Below are 13,218 nucleotides of genomic sequence, written 5' to 3' on the forward strand. Positions count from 1 at the left end.
ACACACACACACGCACGCACACACACAGTGCCCCTGAGGTGCCGGTGGGGGACATTTATACATTCATTCACGTCGGTGTTCCACATCACGGACAAATTGCACTGCAGTTTTCCATCTTGCATCAACATCCAGATGAAGGCCTCCCAGCAGCGTCACTGCTGCCCGGCGCAGTGGCAGCATGTGCACATGCAGCTGCATGCACGTGATCTATACGTGCTGGACGAACGTGCTCTGTGCTGGACTGAACACAAACGGCGGTGTCTCAAAAACGGCGGCAGAGGAAAATCACACCTCGCAGCCAGATGGGATTATGTATGATGGAATCATACCCAGCCGCACGACGCACAACTCCAAGAGTGACGCTCGTGTCAGCGAACCCTGTGGCTTATAGATTTTCCTCAGTTTCCTTAAAGCTGCAGAAAATCCCTGGGTTATTTCTGGATTTGTTTTCTTAGAAGAATAGAACAAAATAAGTTGATTTTTTGGGGGGGGCGGGGGGGGTGGTAGGAAAAAAAGCATCTCAAAGCAAACAGAGCTGCAACGTTTACAAATAAGAAGAAGAGCTCAGTTCCTTTTTTTAGCTCCACGCGCCTGTTTAGCCTTAAGATCCTGTTTGTGCAGAACAAACAAGCTGTCTGTTAGGAAGCGTTGGATTTCCAAAGAGCAATCATGTCAAAGAATGCCTATCAAAGACACACTTTTATCTATTTTATGGTTTAAATCGCTAAATAGAAGAGATTTTATGGTCAGGGTCAACATTGACAGCCATATTGTGTCTTTTTTAGAGGCACCTGAAGCCTGTCTGGTCCTGCATCAACAGCCAGTCACCCTTTCTGTGCCCTTGTTATGATGGTGGACTAATATTGATTTACTGTAGGGTCGCTTGGCCCTCTTGACTTTGAGGGTGATAAGCAGGGCGACATGTGAGCGGAGCATGTCAAAAGGTTTCAGATTTTCTTTTTTTCTTTGAGTTTCTTTCTTATTCTACGTGAGGGTGTGACTGGTGCATCTTTGCTGCAAAAAGAAACCCCCAGGAAGCATAACTCCGCTTCTGTCATGGGTTGTATGAAAAGAATATCTAAGAAAATCAAAGATGCAGAAGCCATTAGTCTAACCTTCCTAGAGGGAAACAGCAGAGTTGAGAATGAAGACTTTGCATGTTTAAGGCCACCTGACAGCACATAATTGACAATTATCAGGCTCCAGCAGAGAAAAAGTTGACTGTAAATTACATGATTTTACTGTAGAGAGACAGGAGCCACAGACACCATGCTATGAGAAGAAACAGCTGCTTTTGTGACCTGTCATCCATCCTGAAAATCTGAGCGACGGTAGCTTAATTGCATCTTTGAATGATTTTTCTCTTTAAAAGTGCAGCGTTGCACAATGACACCAGTATGAGCTAATATGGTGGCAAAGACACCACAAAACAGCATAAAATGACAGGCTTTTCTTATTTTTAATATTGATTTTAAAGCCTACAGCCCCCAAATGTAATAAGTTTTACAACTTTTGTGGCCTGTAACCTGGCAACAGAGTGAAGACCCAAATCAATACTACTGCTCAGCAGATACATCTTATGTTAATGTAATTCCTGTCATATGAAGACCAGCGCATGTGATGGAGGGAAGATTCCAAGCTAGCCCATAATTCTGATTTTCAACCTGTCAAATACTCTAATATTAAGCTTAAAAACGTCGCTGTTCCAATGGATTCCATGCCCAGATGGTTAAAAAAAAGACGTTCTATTTACTTCACCTTGTGCAAAATGCTTTTAAAGTGTGTTCAAAGCAAAAAAACTTCCCTTCAGCGAAGAAGTGCTGATCATTTGGCTGCGTTTGCTGTTTTCCTTTCATTGGCCATCAGATGAAGACGCAAAAATACAAAAGCAGGCATCGTTTTCACCTTTGAAACGATCCTCTTCGCGTATAGCTGCATTTCATTAAACATTATAGGGGAATCACGTGAATTAGCATCAGATAAAAGAACGCGCGGGCACATTAATCAAGTCCCTTCAGCTGCCGCTGCCTCAGTGCTTTGGGTCTTCCACAGACTGGGGCGTCTCATATTTCAGATACTTTTCTCTCCTGGGAGTCCAGATTCCAGGCCTCACTGTTACGCCCTCCATTCATATTCTGCCAAGCCTTGGTCGTATATTTCACCTTGGCACGAGGGACCCAACTGTCAGTTAGACAGTTTTCCTGCTCTTTGAGTGGCAGCGCTGTATTTTCGCACCTGGAGAAAAGCCACGATTGTAACGTGCGTGCGTGTGCACAGCCATCTGAATTTCCAGCTCGCCCTGACGCTCGTCTCCACATACGCCTCCCGTGGGCGCGTGCGATCGCATCTCTCCATTTCTCTTTGGGATCAAAGACATTTCATGCTGAGTGCTCTATCTGCTCTGGCTCTAATTGCTTTGTAATAGCTTCTCTCTGATGTGTAGCTTGTTGTTATTGTGTCACCGTGGTGAACCTCTGTGCACTGATTTACTTCCATCAGAGGACAAAATGACCATTAAGATTATTTGTATGCTAAAATTAGCGTATACATTAGATGTTACAAATGATTGAACCTCACCTGCGTGTTGAAAAATATCTGTGCATGGTCCCAACCTGAGTGTGAGAATGTGGTCATGTGTGTTGAACGTTGTCACCTTCCTGTGGCGCTGATCTGATTTGACTGATTAGAGGTAAACTCCATGTTCGGCCGAGTCCATACAGTCATTTTGAGATAAAGAAAGCAGTCGCCAGGCAGCAGAATGTCTGGAACTTGTAATGTGATGTCCAGAGTCTGCTTAGCAACGGATTGACTCAATGCAGACTCAGTGATAAGCACCAACATCAGTCATTCACATGCTATCAATAATTGCTGCTTTTAAACTGTGACATCTTCGATTTTACTGGAGGTTCCTTCATGCATCACAGGCTTTAAAGACAACAATCAGAGATGAAAAATTAGCAATAATTAACCATTTCTTTAACAGATGTTCAGAGATTAAAGCTGCGGGGTCCCACGGCACCACCTTGTTAGCAGTGTATGCTAGTAAACAAAAAGAGTAAAATGGCTCATTTTGTCAACCCAATTTGTGGGTTAAGGGAACCAAACTATTTAAGCTGAAGGCCTGTATACAGTCACAATAGGAGGGTACTGGAATAATGAGCCTTGTTAGCTAGCGTGTTTCTGTTGCTTGTTATGTTGTTAGCAGGCGACTGACAGTGGCAAACAGCAACATCTGCATCAGTATCACAGCCTTTTCAGTTAGAAGAGTGTGTCCGTAAGGACCTAATGTACAGTATGTACGGCAGATCCTTTAATTGCCCCACGGTGTACTTTCTCTGACGAGCCAGAGGAGCTGCTCCACTAGTTCAGCCGCTTCAACTTATTTCATAATTCCGCCTGTCGTCTCGGTCTGAACAGCGGTTTAATTAGCTGAGAAATAAAAACACCTGCGTGGTTTGCAGCCCCTTTATTTATCTCCACCTCGAGCACCAAAGAACATCTTCCAGTGCACGAGCGGCTACTACGAGTTCCTTCAGTTAGGAGATTTGTCCAGGTTGTTACAGTCCTCACATTAGCTTCCGTCCTGCTCCTGAGCGTGAGATGTAAAATACTTCCATTTGATTGCGCTGGAATGTAGCGCACGATCTTGAACTTGCCAAGGTCTGGTTAAGAAAACAATGCCGCGTTTTATTCGATTGATCTTCTGTGTTTGGGGTTAATGAGATGTCAGAGTGAGGTTTGTTTCTGGTGAGTTGTGTCTTGACTCCATCAGCAACTCTGTCCTTGAATCCTTGAATCGGCTCCAACGCCATTGATCATCAGAGTCGGTGATAAGGATCAATCCCGCGACCTCTTTAGTCAAAGGCACCGTGTTCTGTCCCAGATCGTGTGGCTCAACAGCATTTTTCCGGCATCTTGACACCAAAAGCGGCACTTTGGTCGTGTTGACGAGTAACCGACCGTAACGAGCAGCGGATCCTCTCATCACGCCACGCTCCGTGCGTGTTGTGCTGGAGAACAAATATACATGATTAAAAAGATCTCTGACAGCATGACTCGCGTGTTTCTGGGAGGAAGCCAAGCGTTTTCTGAAGATGGAAGCCAGAAGTAGCTCGGCTGACAACTGCTGACTTGAATGTAGACTCAAATGAAGACTGTGCAACTCATACATTAAAAATCTAAACAGATATTTTTATAACAGGGCTGCAAAATGTGTAATATCCCCAATCGCTAGAGACCCTCATCGTTTCTGATGGCTCCAGTTGAGACGCTGTTATTCAGGGTCGGCAAGGTGGCATAAAAACCTGCAGACAGTGCATGAAAATAAAATCAAAAGTTTTGTAACTAAAGGTTGAACTTCTCATTTTTTTGAAGCTTCTAAAGGACGAGTTGTGTTTGCCAGTGTGACTAAATGGTGTGTGTTTTTGTGTGACCCGTCTAGAATATAAAACCTCTTAAAAGATCTAACTAACACACACTGACAAAAATGTCCCGCCTGATCAACAGTGTTTAGATATTATTTCAAGATGCTTATTAAATGCTGTGTCCTCTGTTTTGGGCTGTCAATATAAATCCTTTTTCTTATTTGATACTTATGTAAAGTTGTTTGAGTTTTACTTTGCAGCGCCTGCGTCACTGGCCTGGACTAAAAATGATAAATCTCTCTTCGCTGCTGCCTGCATCAGACTCCAACAATCCTCACAAACAGACACCATTGAATGGTGATTAGGCATTTAATTAGTTGCCTTAGAAATTACCTCTGTGCTCTGATTGAGTTTCATACAATAGAGAAATACAGGAGCCCTTTAGAAATATGGTCAGATGAGTCATTTAAAAAAGAAAAAACATTCTTTTAGCTACTCTGCTCATCTGTCAGTTCAGGTTTAAATGACGTCTGAGCATCGTATTGCCTCAGAACGTTAGAGCTTGTAAAAGAAGAAAATCAGTCAAGCACAATACATATAATGCATTTTTATATTGTGCTTGACAGATTTTCTTCTTAATGTATATTCTTCTATGTAATATTTTTCTATTCAAAGCCTTTTAGTTGAGTCTGCTACTCTCTAATGAAATCATTATGGATTGTGGCCTTTTGTTTCTTGGAATGATGGGAAACCAAAACAAAGTTTCTGTTAAATGAGCGGCCGCGCTCGACTAGGTCTAAGTGTGTGTTCTAAGTGTGTGTTAGGTGACCCTGGTTCAGGACAATGAATCCGGAGAAAACAGTCGCAGTTATTTTTGCATTGAGCCGAAGGAGCCGAAGGAGCCGAAGGCCACTGGCCCCCGTTTTACCGCCGCTGCTTCCGCCGCGCATGCATCCGGGCAGCTTCTCGCAGCTTCTCTAATTCACATTGCAGCAGAGCACTTAGAATATGCGCCATTAGACTGAAATTACACTAACATAACAGCTCTCACATCTCAGCCGGACCAACATTTAAGGGCTCCGCTGAGATGGAGGCGAAAGGCTGCAGTTGAAGAGCACAAAAGGCCACGTTTCCGTATTAAACAGTATTTCTCTGATGATTCTCATATGAATGGGGTGAGCATGCGTGTAAGTGTGTGTGTGTGTGTGTGTATGTGTGTGTGTGTGTGGGCAGTGCCTCCAGCCTCACTGGGGTTTAAGCCACAGATGGCAACACTTTAAAGCAGTACACATGACCATGTAAATGCGGGTTTCTTGACACTGGCGTTTCATGTGCTTCAAAAATGAATTTTACAAGAAACGTGCGAATACCCCCCCCCCCCCACACACACACACACTCACAAGTGCTCACCGTGTGTATCTGTGGCCAACCTTTCTGTAATTTCTGACTATTTGCTGAGCAACTAACCAAAAAGAGCCAATCAGTCCTGCCCCTTAACATGCACAGACACATTGAGTGAGAACCATGTGCGGCTGACGTCTGCGTCTCCAGGGCAGCGCTCTGTAGACGTGCGCCTGGAGCGCCTTTGCCTCGTCAGCGCCTGAGCGGAGCGAGGAGTTAATAGATTTATGTCCCAGGTGCTTTTAACGTGTTGATCTCCCGCCGATGGCCTCACGTTCTGCTTAAAGTGCCGGGATTGTGCAGAGGGAGGGAGGGCAGCTTGTAATAGAGCCTCCTTAATACTGCAAACATTTGGCTAATGTACCTTATTACTCCCCCATTGAGCCCATTCTCACTTTCCATCCACTGGCTGCTAGAAAAGCCCCCTCGAAGTTGCTCGGCTCGCACGGGCCATTGATATTTCTGCTTGCAGACGCATTTTGTTTAATTTCACATTGAAATATGTTGCGTCTTAATATCCCCTCTCCTCGGGTGTGGGAGGACCAAAGGCTCCATAAGAGCATCCTTTGATATTAATTATGCTGTGTGCTTTATCTTAATTTCCCCGCTCCGTGCTCGGCTATTGTATGCCTTCCGTAGGAACGTGGATGCTCAGTGCTTCCATTGTTCTGGCTCTGCTGTTTGTTGTGCTCCTCTTGTGCTCTTCTCTCTCTGATTTTCATCCGTCCTCTGCATCGCCTGCCTCTTCCTCTTCTCTGACTCTTTCTCCCTCTGTAGATATTTGCGGTCCCGCATCCACGCCCCTCTTCTGCACTCCATCTCCTCTCATCCCCATCCCACACACACTCTCTGTCCTTGTACTGTGGACAGCATACATGTGCATGTGAGCACTTGAGACAACTCCCCCCCCCCCCCACTCCCCACTATACCGACAAGCCACTTAACAGCTTATTATTGCAGCTCCCCAAGGAGAGGATTAACAGCAGGAAACATCAACAGAATGGCTCGCAGTGATATGCACACACATGCAAACACACTGTGCTCGGTGGAGTCACTGATCCCTGGGCAACTACGCACTGCCCCCCCCCCCCCCCCCCCCCCCCCCCTTCAAAAAAAAAATATTGCCCACCTTTTTCTACAATGCATAATTATGCAAATCATTTAGCAGCTGCTCGCCATTCTCTTGAGATTGTGTAAAATAATGTTTAAGCTCTCTGCATTTTCTCATCAGCCCACTTTTGACCTTTTGAACCCAGGCCCTGTGAGTTCCAGCCCCCATCCCAGAGGTGTGAGCTCTTTTTTCAGGCAGGTTAGTCGAGCCTGATGCTCCCGGGGGGCGTCTATCACGGTCCAATCTGCTCTTAACTCACCAGATCAGAGGGAAATCACATGTGCTGGCAGATCTGGAACATGCCTTTGTGCACCCTCGCTTCCTCGTGCACCTCACGGGCACACGCCTGCTCCAGTACAGTGCATTCATTATCATCCCAGAGCTGATGGGCTCTAATTATCTGCCTCACTTCTGATTAGTCTCTCTGTAACAAGCTAATTAGATGGAGCCTTGTAAAATCATCACTAGCATTACCACAGAGACACGGATGGGGGAGACGCAAACAGGAAAAAAGCAAGGATTGTGTCTGCTCCCCATTAAGGTTTGATATTCAACTAAATGTTAAATGCTGGGATGCTGATTTCTTTTTGGATTAAGTGCCTTCTAAAGCTCCCTGCGATAAAAAGGAGGCTTTATCCTTCCTTATTATTCATCACGGAAGCATTCTTCAGTCTTACAGGGTAGGATGATCTGACTTAAACCGCATAAACTGCTGCTGCTGACATTTTCGGAGATAGCATCTGAACATTGATTAGTTTCTCTGCCCCAACGCGGCAGCGGCTATTTATTCCGGAACGAGCTGTCGTCAGACGAGAGTCGGAACTTTTTTCCTCCGCAGAGCAACTTTAAAGCCTGGGCGAGAAAGCTAGATTAATTCTCCCCCTCTAGCTTCTTCTCCCCTCTGTTATGATCCCTCTAACAATCCTTTTAGGAGGTGTCACACACTTTAGAGCTATTGTGTTGCGGTTGTGCACGCTCCAGAGCCGGTCTGGGGTGCAACACATTGTGTTTCCCATCAAAACGGGTCCTTCAACTGTAAGCCGGCTCAGGAAAAACGAAATGGCCTTCTGTTCACGGCTTCAGATTTTTTATGTCCCTCCATTCTGGTTAATTTGTAGCCCTTATAACATTTTAAAATGATTTATAATAGAGGTGCTTATTAGTTTGATCATTCTATAGAGAAATCAGTCCAGAAACAGCACATCTGCTGAGTCAGCGTCCAGCTACAGTGGAGGGAAACGTCCAGCTCCTGCTGCCTTTGTCTTGGATTAAAAAGTACATTTATAGCCTTTGGACACACACGGGGGAGCTTTTACATAATGGGATTTGAAATCTATAGTTACGTTCAGCCCTTGGGTAACTCACCTCCTTGTGTTAAGTGTGCACTGGTGTGTATTTATGATAGGGGGAGGTGGAAGGTGGGGGTTGCGGTGGCAGAAAGCAATACAGTAACTTCAGTGATGTCAAATGTATTTTTGGACTGGGTGCAGCGGGACGGCTTGCTGTTTGTCAAATTGTTGCGATTGTGCTGTATTTTAAATTTTTTTTGTGTGTGTGAGTTGCCCTGGCAGGGGGCTCCTCCTGTCTGGGAAAAGGCAGATGGTCTCCATGGATGGCAGCCCGCTGAACTGGTTGGCAGCACTTCTGATACCCCTTCATGCCACACTGACGTGATATCAAAGCCAGTACTCTGCTGCCGTAGCTCGTTGCGACTTACCGCTACTGCGCAACAAGAAAGAAATAAAAAAGTGGGCCTCAGACCCCGGCTGACAGCATTGGGATTTTGATGTTTGTTCTTATTATTTCCAGAATGTGTCATTGTGTTTAATGTGGATAAGGATTCCATTCAATCACCTCCTACAGAAGATCATGCCACACTTCTGTCGGACACCGTGCCGCAGTTGCGCAGAGCTCCTCTGTCGGTGTTGCTGTGTGCACTTTCACTGTCTGGCCTGGCTCAGGGTTACTGAGTTGATAATTGGATTCCCGGAATCTTCTTATTCACTCCAGTGATGCAGTGCACAGGCGACAAAAAGTCGGCAGCCGCGAGGCGTCATCCTACGGCCCCTGCAGAACTATCAAGGTAGCCTTTCACAGGCAAGGTAGATGAGACGTGGCTGATGCTGCATCCCGTGGGAACCTTGAGCGCCTGGAAACCTGCTCTGAGCCATGATGGCGTGTGAAGAGTTATGGTCTCAGATTTGATGGCGAGTGTGGGTGACATCTTGGTATCAGGTAATGGGGACGTGTGTACACGGACGTCACTTTGTGAGCCTGAACCGACCAAATGACATCCACTCATATCACTGCCCAAAAGCTGTGAGGAAGCCAAAAGGTTGTCAAGCAAAAGCGTGGCGCGGTAATTGACTTTGACTAGAACTAGCAGAGGCTATTGAGATCGCTTTGACATTGCACAAACACAAATCACAGAAATTCACTCTAATATTGCAGGGTTATGATTTGCCGCCTGCTAAAGAAGATTCATCTCCCGTGTACCTGCACTCTGACTCGTCAGGGCTCCAGACTCCCCTGGCCGCCTTGTCTCTCCTCCGTACACACCATTACAAGACAGCTGTCACTTTCACTAACTAGCATTCCGTCTCTCTCTCCCTCTCGTCCTCTCTCGGCATCATCCCACAGGTCCAGATTGGTATCTGAACAAGGTGAGGCTGAAAATCACTGATGTAAACGACAACATCCCCGAGTGGGATATGAAGCCGTACCCTTACCTGGCCGTAGTTTCCCACGAGGCCCCTGCAGGAACGTTTGTCTACCAGCTGCAGGCACACGATGCAGATGAAGGCAGAAGTGGAGAGGTGGAATTTTTTTTATCTGACGGTGAGTGTTTTTTTTGTCCATACTCTACCTCCAATGTATATATAGAAGGAGGGTGGTATTAAAATAGCCTGTGTTTTTGTTACACTTCAGAGCCTTGGCAATAAATACAGCAGGATAACCACCGCAGACACACTGCCGCAGGTGTTTGCACATTTATTCATGCAGTTACACACTCTTTAGATGTCCATTAGTTTCTGTCTCTGTCACCCCGTCGCTCTCCTGCACACACACACACGTAGCCAGGGGCCTTCTCACATTTATTTATGCACTCTTGTCTATCTGTCTGCTTCTTTCTGATTCATGCACTCAAGCATCGGCTCACACACTAAAACTTAGACAGTGGACCGTTGGATGCCTGCCAGAAAAGTCGACCCCCCGGTGGTTGAGGGGATGGAGGTTTTGTTGGTATGTCAGAGAGGGGAGGGTATGAGCTAATCCTGCCAAGGGGACTTAGCAAAATACTTCCCACTTGCCTCTGACTCACATTAGTCTATTGCACAGCTCCCTTATGAGAGATAAATCACTATTACCACAAGGTAGCCATGCCTGACGGGACCATACTGAGGAATTTTCTGAACAGTAAAGTGGAATTTCAAATATTTTACTTTAAGTTTGACAGCTGATCATTAGGAAAGTCTAATATAGCATTTAATGATGCCCTATATAGACCAAAAGTGCAAAGCTTGTGGCTTTGCATGCCTTGCACAGGTAGACATTCTTCCAAGGTTCTGTCAGGTTAAGTGGGGATGCTGTGGAGAGCAATCTTTAGGTCCCTCTAGAGATGCTTGATTGGGTTCGAGTCAGGGGTTTGGCTGGGCTGCTCAAGGTTAGTCAAGGATTCAAGGATTTAGTTGTTCTTAAAGTGCTCCTGTGTTGACTGTGAGCTCTGGTTTGTCTTGTCGGAGGACGAATCTCAGGTCCAGCGTCCTCTCACAGCTGGATGCCGCCAGCACCGTGCTTCGCTGTAAAAGTGAAAGCATCGCATCACAAAGTCATGACAAATGGGTATTAGTGTTTATCATTTTGTGCCCCTTTAGATATTAATGCAATATCTGTGGGTGGAATTTTGATGTATTTTTGTTGTGGCAACCATCTGTCTGTGGGAGTGTTCCATTACTGAAAGGTGGTCTCTCAGGAAAACTTTGACCAATTGAACTCAAAGAGGTACTCCTGGGTCAAAAACTCAGGTCAGTTTCACCTCCTGAACCATTTTCTCAAGAATGAATAAGAAAATGCTCCTAAACATGCCAAAAATGCCCAGTAGAGAGAAAAGATGAAGTTGATTAATATTCATTTAAAGGTCAAATTTACTGGAATATTGTTTGCATTATAACTCAGCCTGACTGTGATTATAAATCTTCAGCCAGATGCTGACTTAGTGATGCTAATTAAGTTTGAAGGGATAAGTTTGTTGTGGTAGCGGTAATTATGGAAATCTATGTGCAATTTATTGTTCCCGTCAAAAAATCATTCAATGAATTTAAAAAAAAAAGTAAGCTACCCACTCTATTTCAAAGCATGTATAGAGCTCTGGGGGTGTCAAACTACCAAACCTACCGACTACCAACTCATGTATTGGGCATACAATAATGAAATAAAATGAGGTTGGAGAACTGACATTATTTTTTTGACTTATTTGATATCCCTTTTCTCAACCTTGAACAAAACCCCATCTTGGAAGATAACTAATGTCAAGAATATATCAGTCTAACTCAGTAAATCAGATGTATACAGCTGAACACCAAACAAATAAGTTGTGTTGTGTTGAATTCCCGGATTAGGAAGCACGTGTGGGTGTGGTAATTACTCACTTTTGTTTGAAAGAGGGTGCAATTTTCATAACTAAGTGCACTATGGAAAATCCAAGTACAAGTTTGAAAAGGTAAAAAAAAACAACCTCCACAATCCAAATATGTCAAGTTGCTTGTGTCAGGTGGAGCTGAAAATTGTTTGATGTTTTGTGTTTTTACTGTTTTTGCACTGATTTGAGCATCTACTGGCTGAATTACTGCAGACCTGCTTAAATGGATTATTTGATAACTACCAGTGTGCTGAGTCATAAAACAGAAGCAAATTAAAGTCATTTTAAAACTTTTGCTTCCTTAAGGTAATGGGTGTGTCACAGTGGAGTGCATGAGAAGAAGAACGATGTGCTGCACTTCAACTATCAGGAGGCTTAATTAAAGCACCTGCTTTAATTCCATTTGAATGTCTTTAAATGAGTGAACTAACATGCTGTATTGAGTTTACAGAGATATATCCATTTCAATAATATTATATATTCTAATGATGTATAATCTTCAAGTAATCTCCTCTCTGGTATACAAAAAGACAAATTATCCATTTATCTTGGATTATTATATATTTTTAACATATTTTCTATTCGTATTTCATTTTTTGTATGATGTATTTATTATTATTAGTATTACTTATTATTGTTTTTTTTCTATCCTTGCATTCCTGAATGTCTTTTCCTCTGTGTGTTTTTGCTGCTGTTGTGCCGTAGAATTTCCCTGTGGGACAAATAAAGGAAATCTGAATAAACTCAGACAAAATTACAACCTTCTTCTTCAACCTTGTGCAACAGCGCGCTAGAATATAATTTCCTCACATCTCCCTGCAGGCGGCGATGGCTGCTTTTCAGTGGAGAAGAAGTCGGGCCAGGTGGTGAGCACAGGGCTGGAGCTCCAGAGGGACAGGGAGTACTTGTTAAGCGTGGTGGCCCTGGATGGCCTGGGCGGCCGCAGCACTCCCGCTATGCTCTCAGTGGTGGCCGGAGCCAGAGCGCCGCAATTTACGAATGCCAGCTATGCTATTTCCATACCAGAGAACACACCTGAAGGACAGCCGTGAGTGCCTCGCTCTCATCCACACTCACATACATAATCAGCCGTGAATGTGACACAGACACAAGTCCATGACTGTCACAGCAGGTCCTCGATATTGATTAAGCAGCAACAGTCATCAATGATGTGTGTGTGTCCTTGTATTTGATACATATTGAGTACCAAAGTCCTCAATTTAATAGGAAAGTGGGCCCGTGATTGTGAAGTGGGCCCATTTTGCTTGGCACCAAACCTTTAAAGGACTTTTTGAGGGATAAGTTATGGTTTTAGGGTTTAGAATTGGATACGGTTTAGGGAGTGAGTTGGGATGGTTACAGTTAGTAAGGAGCTGGGAATTTACTATGATTACGAAAATCCTCACAGAGGTACAAGGATCTGTTTGTATGTATATGTGTGTGTGTGTGAAGGGTGCAGGAGTAACTGTATTCAATATTGTCCTTATTTATGCACACAGACTGATGTCTGTGACAATCAGAAGGGTTTATTCAAGATGAGTGGGCATAATTATGCGGCATATGTTGATGATAAACAAGACATCATTTTCGTTTATTTATGATTTATATACATCTGAGGTGATGTGAGGAGCAACTGTTTCCACCGCATCATCTGTCATTATAAAAAAGGCCAGTATAGAGCTGCAAATTCTCCTGAGTTTGGT

At 44.3% G+C, this 13,218-nt stretch overlaps 1 protein-coding gene across 1 annotated transcript in view; it reads left to right on the forward strand.

The window, feature by feature from the left end:
• LOC101062914 (neural-cadherin-like) overlaps positions 1 to 13,218 on the forward strand; it is a 71,825-nt gene that overhangs the window by 11,666 nt on the left and 46,941 nt on the right. The window contains exons 2-3 of the mRNA XM_029842167.1: positions 9,517 to 9,714; positions 12,338 to 12,563. Coding sequence (XP_029698027.1) covers positions 9,517 to 9,714; positions 12,338 to 12,563 — 424 coding nt within the window. The remainder of the gene's footprint in view (positions 1 to 9,516; positions 9,715 to 12,337; positions 12,564 to 13,218) is intronic.

The sequence above is a fragment of the Takifugu rubripes genome, chromosome 9, assembly GCF_901000725.2.
Source record: "Takifugu rubripes chromosome 9, fTakRub1.2, whole genome shotgun sequence".
NCBI classification, from domain to species: Eukaryota; Metazoa; Chordata; class Actinopteri; order Tetraodontiformes; family Tetraodontidae; genus Takifugu; species Takifugu rubripes.